An 18,837-nucleotide genomic window follows, 5' to 3' on the forward strand; every position below is an offset into this window, starting at 1 on the left:
TTTTTGAATGAGGTATCTAAGCCAAATAATGTCTGCTTTGCATTAATGTATGTATCTTGAGTGGGAAGTACCCAAAGTGGAAATGTATTCGAAGGGTGCCATTATTATGATGAGCAAAAAAAGTTACCCAAAATACTTGCTGTATCCTAAATGTTAATAGACTGTTTAACACTATATTATAAAACATATTTACCTTTGTTTGTGATAAAGGCATAGTTTTGTTTGTGTGCATTTAGAATGTGTAAGATGATTTTGCCATTTGCCTTTCCTCTTCTTTTACAGAACATGTGCAAAATGAAGAGAACTATGCACAGGCACTGGATAAATTTGGGAGTAATTTTTTAAGTCGTGATAATCCGGATCTTGGCACAGCATTTGTTAAATTTTCCACTCTCACGAAGGAGCTTTCTACATTGCTGAAGAATTTGGTAAGATATTAGGGCACATCCTTCCTTATTTTATTAGTACCTGCCTGTTGTAATGCCTACATGTTTTTTCTAAACTTCTGATCTGTTCTTGGTCTACGAAGTGAAACAATGCTATAAATTCTCGGGGGGAAATTTGATTTCCATTTTTATAGAATTAAATTCATATTTTCAAAAAGCAGGACTGCTTGTTTGAAATTGAATATGTATGAGCAAACCTAGTAATTACATTTTACTTATTCAGTATTCTGGATGAATGAAAATTTGAATTGGCTACAGGAAATATTCTGAAGACTTCCAGGCATGTAATACAATATATGATGGAATAACGAAACCTTTGCTGTGTGGGCTAAGATGTAACATTTATGTTGTAAATTCCGAGATGGGAAATAGCTACTGGTCAGAAACAGTGGATCTTGCACTAATTAGTTAATGTTTTTTGAAGTATAAAGATTATTTTACTGATATTTGAAGCACTGATTTTGAGACAAGTTTTATGAAAAAAGTGGAATGAAAGTCTCATTACACTACTTCGGAAATATTGTCCTAGTATTTCCTGCTGCGATTCACATTACCTGGGTGGCATATTTCCACCCTGATGCACATACCAAAGATGCCATTAATAGAACGTCATTAATTAGCTATTTTTGAAATACTGCTTCCAGATATTCTGTCTCATTCCTTGTTGATGCACTGTTACTTTCTGAAGGTTGATTTATGGATAGCTAATCAACCCAAGGAAAGTTCCAAAGAGATTGTTAATAGTCACAAATGGACCAAATAACATTTCAGTCTTGACTTACCCTATTTAAAGGGACATTTGCAGTCAATCTTGACATTTCAGTCGCCTGAGGTTGACTGCTCAATCTAAAACTGGTTTGGACGCAACACTGAGGTTTGACTGACCTCTGCTATTTGAACAGGTTGAAAATGCTTGTAATGGATGATTGCCTATTGGTACCGTTGCTGAATATGATCAGGGGCTTTGCAGGCATACATAAGGTGTTTCTTAGCAATTAATAAACCCTAGATTGCTATGCTCAAATCTGTCCATCTCTTGAAGCAATGCCTCTGCTGTGTCTCCCCACTATGATGATTGTCCATGCAAATATATCGACCCTCATATATAAGCTCTTGTGCTTGGACTGCTCTGATGGTCTCAAATTAACACATTCAACTTGTTAGCCATGGGATTATTTGAGGCTACTGTTGGTCTATGTTTATCTTGATGTTTGCTGCTCCATTACCATTGTGGAGATATGATCTTTAGGATAGTTGACTACCTCTACTTTTGCTTCTCCCTGAGGATGTGCCAGAGTGTGTGCAGAAATTTACCTTACAAAAAACCCTACATGATTTCCCAAAATTCAAGCTTTAAATAGACTGTGCCCATGTAATTTACACTCTACTTAAAGTTCCCAATTGTCTTTATGGTATTCATTTTACGCAATATTCTGGTTGTGGTTGACTCAGTGGAACTTCATGATCAGTGCTAGGTATAAAGCACATCTAACTCCATTCCAGAGGAGTTAAAACTTTCTATCTTTCAATCAACCTGTGCTCATGCAGTAAAATTGGGGATAAGATCTAACCCCCTTTGAGTTCTCCTTTCCCAGAAACGGCAGCTGAATGTTGCTATGATTAAGTCACTTCAGCACAACTGCTCAGTGAAGACCACAGTTAGCCTATTCAAGATTTAATGGTATTTTCAGCTTAATTCTGCAGCACCAGAGTTTGTTGCACAATTTTACTGACAAGCACAGACATTGTCCAGAGGGCGTTCACTCAAGGGCAGAGAAGGAGATTGAGGATGAAGAAGGGAATGATGATGATGATGATGATGATAGGGAAAGGGGTGAGGGCCATCATCAAGGTAAGAACCCCTCAATATCAAGAATGTAGAAATAAAGTAATTTTTAAAATCTATTTCAGAGTGCTTCTACTATACCAAAGATGTTCCTGCTTCATGGTTTGCCTCTTAAGTGAAATTATGGATTTGCTTAATATGCGAACATGGGATTTATGTTCCAAAGGGTGACTCATGCAGCAGTGATTCACAGATCGTGCAGATCTATGATAAGGGGATCAATGCCAAGATGTCATTAATTGCTAAATTCACTTTGGTTTTACCTCAATGCACAATGATCTATTCTAATGCCTGCATGAAATATGAGGTTCCATTATCATGAGCCTGATAAAAGTACAATTTTCTGTGCCTATTTAAATATTTCATGGCCAGCAGCTTCTTTAGTTAAGCATCCTTTTGAGTAATGATCAAAGTGTCTGCTTAAAAACTAGTGCAGTTAACTATCCTAAGGATTTTGCCCAAACAGAAGATCAATAATGTGAAGGAGCAATCAATGGAATTGATGTGATAGCTCTGGGAATGTAATGTTATGCTGAGGATTAATGGACAAATCCTAATTGCTTACATGGGTCAATACCTATTTCTGTGTACATTCATTTAGAAGTGGGAAGTGGATACCAGGTCCTAAAAGCCTTTAGCTATATTTCTCATTTTCTACATTTAGAACAGATAGTTTGCATCTGAGTTTACCTGAATAGCATTGAGTATTTTCCATTGACAATATATCTGACTTTACCTTTGTGAGTAATGCAATATTTTTGCTGCATATAAAATGCATATAAACTTGAGTGAAATACCTGTTTTATTTTGCATAAATTAGTGCTGTGTTCTCAATTTTTTTTTAACGGTCTACTAGAACTGGACAAATAGAAATGTGGCTCATTAACATAGATCAGCAAAGACACAGGAGACGACAGATGCTGGGATCTTGAGCAAACCATAGTGGGCTTGAGGAATTTGGCGGGTCAGGTTGGGACCCTGCAGACTGATTGGAGTAGGGGTGAGAAAGCTGGAAAAGAGGGGGTAGGGTCTTGCCCAGCAAGACAATGCCTAGTAAGTAATGGGTGAAAGGGGTTTGATTGGCAGATGGAGTAAGTGACAGGCAAGAAGAGACACAAGGTGTCTAGATTATCTACAGGCAGATAGGAGTTGGTCTTGATGTGGCACAGATATCATGGGCCGAAGTGTTGTCCACTGCTATCTTTCTGACTAAGAATTTATGTCTTCTCCAAAACGTAATTCGGGCATTACATTATACTTCAATAGCTGTGCATACAAAAATCTGAAAATACAAGTGAAATTTGACTTTGATAAGCTTTGTTGTGTTAATGTGAATAAAGAATACCACTGTTGGGCTGACAAGAGCTTTAAGAATTTCACTGCTTGAAATTGGTGCAACCAAAGGATTAAAATAATTTTATCTTATCAGGCTAATTGCATAGCTCTCATCGTGAAGGTTGGTGATTGTATTGTAAGACCTTTTCCTAAATTTGTCTTTGTCCACATGTTTTTTTTCAGTTGCAGAATCTTAGTCATAATGTCATCTTCACTTTGGATTCACTGTTGAAGGGAGACCTCAAAGATGTCAAGGGGGTAAGTGTTTGCCTCACTGAATGAAATTTCCTGTTGAAACAATTTCAAACTTCACAAAATTGGCTGTGAATCTCGTCAAAAAATGATAGCATTTTGCATATCAGTGATATTATCACCCTTTAAATGGTTATCAGACATTAAACAAAAATGTTTTTAAAATATTCTACAGTGTAATGGTATATGTACAATATTTGGCTTGTTATAAAAAGGAACTGCAGATGTTAGTTTATGACAAAGTGGGACCCGTTGGGTCCCAGCATCACAAGGGAGGGCTGGTCACCAACGCAATATTCCACCTCTCCACCAATACCAATATTGCTCGCCAGTGGAGGGGGGGGGGGGGGGGGGGGGGGGGCATGTGTCTGTTGCGCTAGTATGGGTGTTGCTGGGCGAAGATACTGGTTTCCAGAGGGCTAGTATAAACATTGTGGGCCGAATGGATTCTTGGGCTGGCATCCAATTGTTGCAACAATTTAAAAAGCCAAGCTAAGGCAAACAATTGGGCTGCAACCACCTGACAACAAAAATTCATTTTGTGAACACAAACTTGTTAAAAAGGTGAGGCAAACAATTGGGCTGCAGCCACCTTTCAACCAAAATTCATGTTGAGAACACAAACTTATTAAAAAGGCGAGGCAAACAACTGGGCTGCAGCCACCTGACAACCAAAATTCATTTTGTGAACACAAACCTTTTAAAAAGGCGAGACAAACAATTGGGCTGCAGCCACTTTACAGCTGCATCGAGGGGACTCACCGTGGAGTAGACGTGCATTCAGTGTTATTCGCAGCTCAGAGAGCCGTGACCCTCTCGCTTCCTGGGTCTGGCAGAGACTGAGTGAGGCACTGCACTTCTGTGTTTTATAGTCCCTCCCCCTACCGCCAGCGGGGCAGCAGAGAGAATGGGGAGTTTTTAAAAAACATTAATATCTCTCTGATTTTTCTTCGATGGGAAAAATCCTCTTGTCCCGGAAGGCGGAGGGGGGCTCTGAGCGAGGTGGCCAAAAATGACAGCCGTTGGTAACGGCGTTCTTTCGGAAATCGCACCACAGTGGGTCAAAAGCGGTCAAGATCAGACTTTTAGTAATATAGATATATTCACCAATAACTTGAGAAATATAGGATCAAATCTTGTGAACCTGATCACTGCGTGGAGGGGAAAAATGTAAGTCGTATGTAAAAATGTAAGCGCTATCACGTAGCGTTTTGGCGAAAATACACACAAGATGAGACTTTTATAGGTATAGAGATTATTATCACGTGTACAGACGTACAGTGCAAAGCTCTGTTTTGCATGCTATCCAAACCAGTCAAATCAGATAATACTATATATCAATACAATCATACCAAACTTGAATAGATTAGATTGACCAAAGATAGAATGCAGAATATAGTTGCTATCATTGTAGTGCATGTGGGAGGGAGGGCTGGTACTGTACCTGCATGCTTACAAAGTAAACATGCAGGCACAGCAAAGTAAGCATGCAGATAGTGCAGGCAGTGAAGAAAACAAATGGCATGTGGCCTTTATAACACGAGGAATCGAATATAGGAGCAAAGAGGTCCTTCTGCAATTGTACCGAGCCCTAGTGAGACCACACCTGGAGTATTGTGTGCAGTTTTGGTCCCCTAATTTGGGAAAGGAATGGAGGGTTATGGTCTGAGTGCAGGTAGATGGGACTAGGGGAAAGTAATTGTTCGGCACGGACTTGTAGGGCCAAGATGGAATATGTTCGAAGCAAGTTCCAGTGACGTCAGTGAGTTCGCGGAAGCAGTCACGGACTTCATCGCAACAGTAACCGACAACATCGTCCCCACGGTAAGGGTAAGCACCTTTCCGAACCAAAAACCCTGGGTAAACAGGTCTGTTCGTGTGGCCCTGAATGCTCGCACCGCTGCCTACAACTCGGGCCTGGCATCAGGAAACATGGACGTCTACAAGGCAGAGTCCTACCGACTGCGAAGGGCGGTGAAGGACGCAAAGAGAAGGTACAGAGACAAGATGGAGTTACAGATGGAGCAGCAGGACACCAGAAGCCTGTGGCAGGGGCTACGGATTGTAACCAACTACCGGAGCACCCCTCCCTCATCCGCAAGTGCCGGCACCTCCCTAGCTGATGACCTGAACTCCTTTTACGCTCGTTTCGAGAGGGGCAACACCACTCCAGGTCTGCCGACTATCGACAATACCGCCAGCGGGCTGGCTACCGAAGCTGAAGGGAGGAATGTGCACACATTCTCGCTGTCCGAGCACGACGTGAGGAGGGCTCTGACACGGGTGAACACGAGAAAAGCTGCAGGCCCCGATGGCATCTCGGGGCGAGTACTCAAGTCCTGTGCTACGCAGCTAGCTCCAGTGCTCACTACATTATTCAACCTCTCCCTGGACAAGTCCGTGGTCCCTGCCTGCTTCAAAAAATCCATAATTGTACCGGTACCAAAAAATGCCTCCCCAGCCTGTCTGAATGACTACCGTCCGGTGGCCCTTACCTCGGTAGTCATGAAATGCTTTGAGAGGCTGGTGAAGAAACACATCTGCGCCTTCCTTCCTCGGAACATGGACCCGTTGCAGTTCGCATACTGACCGAACAGATCCACGGACGATGCGGTCTCCCAGGTCTTGCACACCGCTCTCTCCCATCTGGACAGCCAGAAGGGGGGCTACGTGAGGATGCTGTTCATAGACTACAGTTCAGCCTTCAACACGATAGTCCCCACCAGACTGGCCGGGAAGCTAATGGAATTGGGGCTCAACACCTCCCTGTGTGCCTGGGTCCTGGACTTTCTCACCGCCAGGCCCCAGGTAGTTAAGATGGGAGGGAATACATCGAAGTCCCTCACCCTGAGCACAGGATCGCCCCAGGGTTACGTCCTCAGCCCCCTTTTGTACTCCCTGTACACACATGACTGTGTGGCTAGGTTCAGCTCCAACTCAATAATTAAGTTTGCTGATGACACTGTGGTGGTGGGCCTGATCTCAGACAATGACGAGAAGGCCTACCGGGAGGAGGTGGCTGGTCTAGCACTCTGGTGCCAGGATAACAGCCTCCTCTTGAACATCAAAAAAACGAAGGAGCTGATCATGGACTTTAGGAGGGCACATCATCCGAGGACGTACACTCCATTGAGGGTAAATGGGGATCCTGTGGATAGGGTGAACTGTTTTAAATATCTGGGAGTCCACATCTCCGAGGATATGACATGGGCGTCACACGCCTCAGCACTCGTGAGTAAGGCAAGGCAGCGCCTTTACCACCTCAGGCAATTGAGGAAATTCAGAGTGTCTCCGAGGATCCTCCAGTGCTTCTACGCAGCGGCGGTGGAAAGCATCTTGTCCGGGAACATTGCCATCTGGTTTGGGAATTGCTCTGCCAAGGACAAGAAGGCTCTGCAGAGAGTAGTGCATTCGGCCGAACGCACTATGGGAACTTCACTTGCTCCCCTGCAGGAACTATACATCAGGAGGTGCAACTCCAGAGCCAACAATATCATGAGAGACCCCTTCCACCGCTGCAACGGACTGTTCCAGCTGCTACGGTCAGGCAAACGCCTCCGTTGCCATGCGGTGAGAAAGGAGAGGTTGGGAAGGAGTTTCTTCCCAGAGGCCATTCGGACTGTAAACGCCTATCTTACCAGGGACTAACTCTACTGAACGTTTTTCCTTCCATTATTTATTATGTAAAAGAATATGTGTGTTATGATTGTGTTTATAGTTTGTTTGGTTGTTTGTCTTTTGCACAAAAGTCCGCGAGCATTGCCACTTTCATTTCACTGCACATCTCGTATGTGTATGTGACAAATAAACTTGACTTGACTTGATGGCCTGTTTCCGTGCTGTAATTGTTATATGGTTATATAATTTGAGGAAGGACATTCTTGCTTTGAGGGAGTGCAGCGTAGGTTTACAAGGTTAATTCCCTGAATGGCAGGACTGTCGTATGCTGAGAGAATGGAGCAGCTGGGCTTGTACACTCTGGAGTTTAGAAGGATGAGAGGGTATCTCATTGAAACATATAAGATTGTTAAGGGCTTGGACATGCTAGAGGCAGGAAACATGTTCCCGATGTTGGGGGAGTCCAGAACCAGGGGCCACAGTTTAAGAATAAGGAGTAAGCCATTTAGAACGGAGACGATGAAACACTTTTTCTCACAGAGAGTGGTGGGACTGTGGAATTATCTGCCTCGGGTGGAGGCAGGTTCTCTGGATGCTTTCAAGAGAGAGCTAGATATGGCTCTTAAAAATAGCGGAGTCAGGGGATATGGGGAGAAGGCAGGAACGGGGTACTGATTGGGGATGATCACATTGAATGGTGGTGCTGGCTCGAAGGGCCGAATGGCGTACTGCTGCAACTATTTTCTATGTTTCTATGTCTTTGGGTACTTCAAAGGCACTAAATAAATATATGATAGGAACACTAATAAGACACGAGGCTGGGTTAGAACAGATTAAAATATGACAATAAAAACATATAAATATTTTGAGGAGGAAGATTTTATCGCTTTGTGTGAAACAAATTACAATGAGTTGTATCGCATGTCCAGTACAATGTTACACTATGGTAAAATTAACATTGCTGTTCTACAAACAGCATTAGGATAATCCATGGGGCTATTTTAATGCCATAACAATGGCGTGCTGCAATTTCTAGGCCTAAAGATTTCGTTATCCAGGGTAATGGAGACTCCAGTGGAACTAACTGATCTGAGACACCAATGCACAGAAATACCAAAATGATGCTAAGGTAATGGTTTTAGTGACCTGGTGGACAGTGCTTTGTTGAAGTGGGGCCATGGAAGGCGCTGTTTCAGCTTTGGAAGCAATATCTTTATGGGATATTTTTCAACAATAGGAAGCACAAAATAGGAAGCACAAAGATAAATCAGTTGGCTACTCTGAAATGTTGCAAAATAAATTTGCACTGAAGGTGGGGATTCTGTGTTGAGAATAACAATAGTCGATCATAAAAGATAACTGGAAATAATCTTAATGGCAAAAGCTGAACATTCATAATTTTATGTACTAACATATAAACATTATTAAAATTAATTATTCTATGTACTAACATAAGAAAATAGATTATCTGAAGGGCTGGCTCTGAAGTACATCTTTAGGCGATCCATTAAATTGAAAACAGAAAATAAACACTATTCTTCTTCGTGCATTGATTTAGGTCATCTTAACTCATTCGCGTCATGTTGGAATATATTAAAATAATAGATGGAAAAAAATGAAGCAAGATCAAAGGAATTTTGTGTCATTGATCTGGCAACTAATTGAGACATTCATCATGTTACTGTATGCAAAGATAATTCTACAATGTTTAGAAGTATTAGAAAGGCAGGTCTGAATCAAAGTTTGAGTAGGAAATATACAAATTCCTGGTATATTTTCCTGTCATTTGAATACTATAAAGACTGTTTGGATGAGTTAAGATGACCTAAATATTGTTGCTCATCCATACTTAACTGGACTGCAGAAAAAATCTTTCTGGTTTCAACTGTATGTTTTTATTTTTCATGACCAGCTGTTACTGTGCTGAATATATTTGATATTTCAGTGAATTATTATTTTCTTTTTACAGGACCTGAAGAAGCCTTTTGACAAGGCATGGAAGGATTATGAAACAAAATTGTAAGTACTTCTCAAAAGAATAGAAGAAACAAAGAAATCAATTTTATAGATGACTTAAACCATAGCAAGGCAAATGTCAATGGTTACCTTACTCCCTGAATTAGCCAATAGTTACTTTATTTCCATGTCAGCTGATAATTAAAATTCAAGTCACTAAATCCAGAGTTAAAGATATCCTCAAAATGGCCATACCACATTGTTGTTAAAAAAACTATCTGATTCATTGACATTTTTGAAGGAAAAGAATTATTGCCTGATTTGGCTTATATGATTCCAGACCTGCCAATGTGGTTGACTCTTAACTGACTCTGACTCTTAACTATCCCTGTACATTTTGACCCTGACTCTTAACTATTCCTTAACATTTTCTAAGGTGTTTTTTAGAGATAGATAATAAATTATGTGACATCCACTAATTATTTAAAATACAATACATCATGTATGTAGTATCTGCCGCATCCATGAAAAAAACTAATGCAAGAGTCTCAGAAAACCACAGGTAAAAATCAAGTGAACCTTTTAATGAAAAATCATATCCGGTGGGAATTCTGTATAAATATGAATGTGAATTTCCATAGGGCGTGCAGTTTTACTGCCTATCTCTTGTTACAAAAACCTTTTCTGTTTCAATGAGGATTGTGGAGTTCTTCCACCAAGATTTAGATTTGATGAAACAGTGGGGATGTTCTTCCCATATACTCATACTCTTCTCTTTCTCTCTAATCCCCCTCATTATCTTGGTGCTTTTCAAATTTTGGACCCCTGTATATATCTAATTTGATTACGGAAGTGGCGGGAATCCGGAAATGGCGGCGCTGCCCAAGCAGCTGCAGCTCGCCTGCAGTCCGTCTGTCTTTTTTTTGTTTTCTTTTGTCCTGCTGGATGTATATTTTAGTTTGTTTTTTAGTTGTGTATGTGTGGGGGGTGGGAGAAATTTGTTTTTAGTCTCTTCGGGGGGGGGGGATGCAACCTTTTCTTGGTCGTATCCCTGTGTCCGTCTGCGCTGAGGCCTAATCGTGGAGCTGGCGGCCTCCAACTTGGACCAACCTCGAGGCTCCGGAGGCAGAGCCAGGACTTACCAACGCGAAGCTGGTCGACTTTGGGGTTGTGGTGGCGCTGCGGCGGCAGCGGTCCAACTTCCGGGCCCAATTGATGATGACATCGGGAGCTCGCAGGTCCCAGGTTGGTGATTGATTCTCGGGAGCTCCCACAACAACAGCTTCATCCGCTGGACTGGAGGGTGACAGCTTCGTTCGCCCTGGGCCGCGGTGTTTGAATCTGCCCATTCGCGGAGCTCGGATTCGGCCGCGGGCATCTCCCAGCAGGGGGCCCAACATCGGCAGCCTGGATCGACTTAATGCAGAGGGAGAACAAGGAAGGAAGAGACAAGGACTTTAAGACTTTTGCCTTCCATCACAGTGAGGAGGTGCCTGGTAGACTCACTGTGGTGGATGTTAAACTGTGTTCATTGTGTGTTCTGTTATTTTATTTTCTGTATGACTGCAAGGTATGTAATTTCGTTCAAACCGGAGTGACTGTTTTCAGTTGCCTATGCGATATTTTTCCTCTTCTCACCATTGCTTTCTCTTTCTTTGATGCTATTAAAACCTAGCCCTTTCATCAAGCTTCAGGGCATTTGTCCTGATATATTTGATCTGCAAAATTTGGAATATTATTATATTAAATGCAAATATTATTATATTAAATAATAATATGGTTACGTATTTTGCATCAATTCATGGAAAACCCTTAGCTTTATCTGTTGCCATTATTGCTGATTCTTTGTACCTGTTCCTTTTTAAAAAATATTTCTCAGCAAGGAGGCATTTAGAATGAAAATTGACCTAAAATGTAGTTCTCACCAAATTCATTTTGCATCCCACTTTAAAATTATTGAATTTGCCCATGCTCATTGGGAATCTTTATTAATCATTGCGCTATCCATTGCATTTTACAGTCCCATTTGCACTGAGGTCCTCAAATATTTTCATCTTTTAATTACTCACTGAACCTTTATCCTGTGCTCTTATTTTCCCAGAATGTCAAGAGGCAGTGTATTATTAAGCAAATTATGTCTTCCTTTCTTTGGAATTCCTATTTTCATTCTTGTCACTTAAGGAGGGACAAGGATGTGTCCTTGAACAGTAGGGAAGCACCGGGTGAGTGCTGCACCAGTGCAGTTGGGAAGCTCCCGGCGAACGCTGTACAGCCGTGCTGGAGCGGACCCAGCCGATGGCGCGGAGCTATGCTGGAACGGACCCAGCGAAGCAAGCAAGAACGAGCCCAGCAGCTGAAGTGAACAACGAGAGCGGGCCGGACAAGGACAGACGAGGATTGCCGAGATCAAGGATGGACCCGGCAGTCGACAAGAACGAAGACCTACACGGTCACGTGCAGCAGAAGCTTGGAAGCCCCCAAGACTGGAGAGTCGAAGAGGGAGCCGCTGGTTTCGACAGATGTGAGGAGTGGACTGATAGGAGAGGGATGGTCTCCCTCCAGCGCCCTCGAGGATGGCTGTAGGAGGCCTGCCGCCCGGGTCACATGGGAGGTCGGCAGAGGAGTGGGACCTGATCGCAGGCCTGTAGGCTTCTAGGTTCTGGAGGAGCTCCAGGACTTTCAACATGTGGACTGGACGTTGGACTGTTTGTGTTTTCTGTTTGTGTTTAAACGGCGCCAAAGTTGTGGCAACTGTGCATTTGTGGTTGTGTAAAAGAATTTCACCGTGCTGTGCATTGGGAGAGACAATATAGAACCAGTGAACCATTTCTTCAGAAACTGATTAATTTCAAAACCCTGTTTCTTTTAAGAAAATATGAAAAATAAATGCTAAACACTACATGTTATAGAGGTATGAATGTAGGCAATGAAAGTCAGTAATGCTCTGCTTTGTGGATGGTGCAATATCTATGTGTGATGTATTATATTTTAAAAACTTATCCAGTGTTCACTGAATCTCCAAATATTTGGAAAATCAGTGATTAGTGGTTTGTTGGGAATTTTCTTGCAGGGTTTTCTTAGAAATTAGAAGGAAAAATATCTCGCCTCTGTTTCAGTGCTAAAATAGAAAAGGAGAAACGAGAACACGCAAAGCAGCATGGAATGATTCGGACTGAAATTACAGGAGCTGAAATAGCGGAAGAAATGGAGAAGGAGCGACGGGTATTTCAGCTGCAGATGTGTGAGGTTAGAGATTATATATACTCTTGTCTCTAATACACAATATTTTAGTGACCTCTTCTGATGGGACTGGCAGGTGGGTCATTCTCTTGGGAACCACTACTTACACAGGGTCTCTATGTGCTCTTTATACATGGGCTCAAGGTTCTTGATACCATTCCCATTGCTCTCGAAAATAGCAACTGTGGGCAAGGGGTTTTTAGGAGGGATGTTGCTTTCTTCAAGGAGGTTTTGAGCACATACTTGGATATTTTCCTCATGAATTTATCATGCACAAGCATTTTCAGTTCACTATTTAATTATTGGTGAAAGTAATGTCTAGGTGACCTTCAAGGCCACTCGGGTTGCAGCCATGGGAGAATCACTGATGTTCTAAATTGCACTGAACCACATAGTCCACCACTGGGTCCATGTTGGAAAGGTAGTGTGGTTTCTGGGCAGATGGACTGCATTCTAGGGTTCAGCAAAAGATCTCCATTATATAAAAGTCTATGTATCGAATGATTAGTCACCTTTATAAAATCAATGAACTTTCACATTGAAGTGTGCGTATGTGCGGGGCTTTTCCAGAGTGTGCGCATGTGCGGGATCTCGGGCCGGAGAGACCTGTGGAATCAGCGATATTTTCCAAATACTTTGAAGTTATGTATTACAGATATGAGTTGCTTAAATAAAGTTTAAGTAAATTGCGAGTAGCGTTAAAGTTTCATTTGCATCACAACAATTTAAGCAACTCTATCTCAGAAGTTAAGCAGTGTGACATTGAGATGGAGAAACTATTGAAACCACAATGCTTGGATCTGGATCCCAACTCACCTACTGCTGCAAAGGAATGGAAGCACTGGCTTCGTACACTAAATAACTTTGATGAGTGTGGCGACAATGCACCAGACAGATTCAGGACTTTAATAAGCTCTATCTCTTACGATGTATATGATTACATAGAGGAATGTACAACTTATGATTCTGCTATTGATGTACTAAGCAGACTCTTCGTTAAGATGCCCAACGTAATATTTGCTAGACACCTCCTTGCTACTCGTAAAAACCCGATGAGTCACTTGATGAATTTTTACAAGAACTTCAAAGACTTAGTAAAGACTGTGCCTTCAAAGCAGCTACAGCTGATCAATATCAACAGGAACTTATTCAAGACTCTTTTATCAATGGTTTGGTATTGCCTTTAATACGACAGACTATTAGAAAACAAAACCTTGGATTTACAGTCAGCTTGCAATCAAGCTTACTCATTAGACTTGGCTCAGAAGAATTCAGATGCTTATGGCTCATCTAATGTGTATTCTGCTGCAACTATTACAGAAGAATCTCACCCAAGTACTAATATGGAGCAAGCTGAAACAATTTCTACTGATAAATATGCCCTTGCTGCAGCATATATAGTTATTCAAAAAGGAAGTGTTACTTTTGCGGGGGTAATATAATAGAGAGATATGTCCTGCTCGAGAGGCAATGTAATAGTTGTGGCAAGAAGGGACATTATTCAAGAGTATGCAAGTCCAAAGCAACTACTAAAAGTCTGACTGCTGCCATGTATATGAGAGAGATATGTCCTGCTCGAGAGGCAACTTGTAATAGTTGTGGCAAGAAGGGACATTATTCTAGAGTATGCAAGTCCACAGAAACTACTAAAAGTGTGACTGCTGCCATGTTTTCTGCCTTCTTTATGTGCAATTACAGCTGCATTTCCTCAGAGCTTGTCTCATGCAGCTACAACGGTATCCATCAATGGCCATACACTTAATGTACTATTTGATTCGGGGAGTTCAGAAAGTTTTATAAGTGAACAAGTTGTGTCTCGACTAAATCTAATTCCTTCAAATAGAGAAATCTCGATGGCTCTGACAACTCTCAATAATCAAATTATTGGATCTTATATTGTAGACTTTATTCTGAACAAAACTAGTTATAAATCTGTATGTCTTGGTATTTTGAAAAATTTGTGTAGCAATATAATTCTAGGTCAGGATTTTCAGAAACAGCACAGATCACTTCAAACTTTTAACATCGCCCGGGGGGTATCGCCTCAGCGCAGAAGGAGAAGAGGAGGGAAGAGACTGCAGCCCTAAGACTTTTGCCTCCATCACAGTGAGGAGATGTTGGGTGGACTCACTGTGGTGGATGTTAATATGTGTTTATTGTTGTTTTTTATTGTATTGTATTATATGTATGACTGCTTAAATTTCGTTCAGACTTCGGTCTGGATGACAATAAAAGGCTATTCTATTCTATTCTATTCTAAATAATGTATGAAGGAACTATGCCTGATCTTGTATTGTCAAAGCCACCAGTATTGTGTGGTTTTTCTGCTGCATCTGTTGAATGTCCTTCATTATTCACTAATTTATCCTCCGTGCAAGCCAATTGCTACAAAATCAAGACATTTTAGTAAAGATGACAGAAACTTTATCCACACAGAAGTAACTAATCTTTAACAAGAAGGTATCATAGCACCCAGCTCCTCCCCTTGGAGGGCACAGGTTGTCGTGGTTAAGGACCCCTTGGAGAGACATAGAAAGAGACTCTGCATTGATTACTCTCAAACTATAAACCAGTTCACGGAGCTTGATGCATATCCATTACCTCGTATAGAAGAGATTATCAATACATTAGCTAAGTATAAGATATTCTCTACTTTTAACCTAAAAAGTGCTTACTACCAAATTCATTTGAAAGAATCAGAGAAGAAATACACTGCGTTTGAAGCAAATGGGAAATTATACCACTACTGCAGAGTTCCTTTTGGTGTAACTAATGGCGTGGCTGTTTTTCAGAGAGAGATAGACAAACTTGTTGAACAGGAAAACCTTAAAGATACTTTCCCTTATCTTGATAATATAACTATTGCAGGAAAAGACCAAGCTGAACATGACAAAAATGTACAACGGTTTTTAGAAGTTGTACATTAAAAAAATCTAACATTAAATGAGGCTAAGTCAATAGCATCGGTGTCATCAATTAATATTCTTGGCTATTGGGTTGGAAATTATATAATCAAGCCTGATCCAGAAAGACTCCGCCCATTCCAAGAGATACCTGTTCCAGCAACATTAAACTCTCTATGAAGGGTTCTTGGTATGTTTGCATATTATGCTAAATGAATACCAAATTTTTCTGACAAATTTCAGCCTTTGATTAGAGCAAAATCTTTCCCCCTTGACTCTACAGCAATTGGTGCCTTTACTTCTTTAAAGAAACAATTGGAATCTGCGACATAACATGCCATCGATGAGGATCTCCCCTTTGTTGTTGAATGTGATGCCTCTGATTTAACAGTATCAGCAACATTAAATCAAGGAGGACGACCAGTGGCTTTCATGTCTCGTACTCTCCAAGGTAGTGAATTGCACTACCCATCCGTCGAAAAGGAAGCTACAGCAATTATTGAAGCAGTGAGAAAATGGAGTCATTTCCTTGCTCGCCAGCACTTCACTTTGATAACAGATCAGCGTTCAGTAGCTTTTATGCTGGATAATTGGAAACGAACGAAGATTAAATACAGTAAAATTCATGAATGGAGGATTGAATTATCTGCATATAGTTATTCAATTGAGTACCGCCTTGGTAAAGATAATGTTACCCCTGGTATTAACTCGAGTATTTTGTGCCTCTGTTCATTCTTCTGCACTCACTGATCTTCACAATGGGCTGTGTCATCCTGGAGTCACTCGTTTGTTACACTATGTTCGTTCCAAAAACTTACCTTTCTCTACAGAAGATGTGAAGATGACATGTGCTTCATGTAGAAGCTGTGCTGAATTAAAACCAAGGATCTTCTGTCCTGAAGAAGGAAGATTGATCAAAGCTACTCAACCTATGGAACGTTTGAGCATTGACTTCAAAGGGCCTTTACCATCCTCCTCTCGAAATGTTTATATACTTACCATAGTTGATGAATATTCGAGGTTTCCATTTGCTTTTCCTTGTCTAAATATGTCAGCTGCTACTGTTATCAAATGTTTAGATCAACTGTTTTCATTCTGTGGATTTCCAAGTTACATTCTGATAGGGGCACCTCATTCATGTCAAAAGATTTAAAGGACTACCTTTCTAATAGAGGAATTACAACAAGTAAAACAACACCATATCTCCATATCTCCAACACCATAAGTCTGAAGAAGGGTTTCGGCCCAAAACGTTACCTATTTCCTTCGCTCCATAGATGCTGCTGCACCCGCTGAGTTTCTCCAGCTTTTTTGTGTACCATAATCTCCTATTGGAAATGGTCAGGTTAGGAGGTATAAAGGAATAATTTGGAAAGCAGTAAAACTGGCTTTAAAGTCGAATGACATACCAGATCAGCAGTAGGAATGTGTTCTACCAGATGCATTACACTCCATCAGATCTCGACTGACAACTGCTACCAATACAGCTCCACATGAGCGGTTCTTTAACTTCAAACGGCGTTCTTCTAGTGGTACCTCTCTGCCATCATGGTTGACTAGCCCTGGGCCTGTGTTGCTTCGTCGGTATGTCCAATCAAATAAGAATGAACCTTTTGTTGATGAAGTTGAACTGACTGATGTCAACCCTTCTTATGCAACTATCACGTATCAGGATGGACGTCAGTCAACTGTCTCACTTCGTGACCTTGCATCATGTCCGTCTTCTCCATCAGCCCCATCAATCCTTGATAATATTAATCGAGAACTTCCTTCAACACTCTCATCATCCCCTATGGAAACTTCTATAAGTAATTCTAAAATTGAAAATGTAAATAACAACATGAGTGAAGTTGATGACCAAGCAATATATGTACCACCAGCTATTGAAACACCATTATCTCCTGAAGCTCCAGTGCTGCGACGGTCATCAAGACGTACTAAACCTCCTGACCGTCTCAACTTATAAATAGGAGGGGAGAATGAAGTGTGCGCATGTGCGGGGCCTTTCCAGCATGTGCGCATGTGCTGGGCCGTTCCAGAGTGTGTGCATGTGCGGGATCTCGGGCCGGCGAGGCCTGCAGAATCAGCGATATTTTCCAGACGTTTTGAGGTTATGTATTACGGATATGAGTTGCTTAAAACTTAAATAAAGTTTAAGCAAATTACGAGTAGCGTTAAAGTTTCATTTGCCTCACAACACACATCTTTTTCAATCATTCTTCCAAAGGGAGAATCGCTTAATACTCCAATCTTGATAAATGGAAAAAAACAAACAAGCAATGGTAATAAATTCTCTCGTGCATTAAGTTTAGGTTTATTATTATGGCATGTAACAAAGTAGAGTGAAAAACTTTGTTGTGCATGTTATTCAATCAGATCGGATAATACAACTCATAAATACAATCAAGTCAAACTCGCGTACAATAATAGAGCAAAGGAGAAGAAACAAAGTGCAGAATATAGTTCTCAACATTAGTACAGCATACGAACAGGCCTTTCGGCCCAAAATCTGCATAAAGGGGGCGTTGCCCCTTGGAATCCTACCTCGGGGCAATGCCCCATGGACCCCCATCTCTCTTCCTCTTTTTTTCAGCTTTTTCCTGTCTCATGCCTGTGTACCTTTTGTCTGACCAGGGCATATTACAGCCCATTTCATAGCTCTAGTACGCAGCCACAAAGGGGAGTTCTGTTTTTTCATAAGAAAGATTATTTCATGAAAGTGTCGGACGATGTCTTTGATTGATCTCAGCACTATAACAGCTTGGTTTTGATTTGAAGTTGTACACCATTTTTGGCTAGCTTATTTCATTAGCATTGAAGCTAGTGCTATCCTGTGAATGTGCTTTGTGCATTGTACAAACAAATTGTTTCACAAAAGTCACTAGGTTAATTAAAACAATATATTTTAATGTATCCTAATTAATTTTAACAACTCTAAACAAGCGCTTTATCGTTATTGTATGAATTTGTTTGTTAGACAATAATTAATTGTTAACATTGTAGTTGATGGGAGAAATTATTTGTATTCATTGTTTTTAATTGTCTTGTCTAGTATCTCATTAAAGTGAATGAAATCAAGACAAAAAAAGGAGTGGACCTACTTCAGAATCTAATCAAATATTATCATGCACAATGCAAGTAAGTTTCTGAAATTAACTATCTCTTATTTTACTGTGAACGAATCATCCAGGCTGTTAGTCATAAAAAGCTGGAGTAAGTCAGCAAGTCAGTCAGCATCTCT

At 41.0% G+C, this 18,837-nt stretch overlaps 1 protein-coding gene across 5 annotated transcripts in view; it reads left to right on the forward strand.

Annotated features, from left to right (window-relative positions):
• Nucleotides 1–18,837, forward strand: part of asap1 (ArfGAP with SH3 domain, ankyrin repeat and PH domain 1) — a 184,700-nt gene that overhangs the window by 78,388 nt on the left and 87,475 nt on the right. For all 5 annotated transcript variants that reach the window (XM_033018990.1, XM_033018987.1, XM_033018986.1 and 2 more), the window contains 5 exons: nucleotides 283–428; nucleotides 3,811–3,885; nucleotides 9,467–9,516; nucleotides 12,570–12,699; nucleotides 18,649–18,734. In XM_033018990.1, the coding sequence (XP_032874881.1) occupies nucleotides 283–428; nucleotides 3,811–3,885; nucleotides 9,467–9,516; nucleotides 12,570–12,699; nucleotides 18,649–18,734 (487 nt within the window). The remainder of the gene's footprint in view (nucleotides 1–282; nucleotides 429–3,810; nucleotides 3,886–9,466; nucleotides 9,517–12,569; nucleotides 12,700–18,648; nucleotides 18,735–18,837) is intronic.

This window comes from Amblyraja radiata, chromosome 4 (genome assembly GCF_010909765.2).
Source record: "Amblyraja radiata isolate CabotCenter1 chromosome 4, sAmbRad1.1.pri, whole genome shotgun sequence".
Classification (NCBI taxonomy): domain Eukaryota; kingdom Metazoa; phylum Chordata; class Chondrichthyes; order Rajiformes; family Rajidae; genus Amblyraja; species Amblyraja radiata.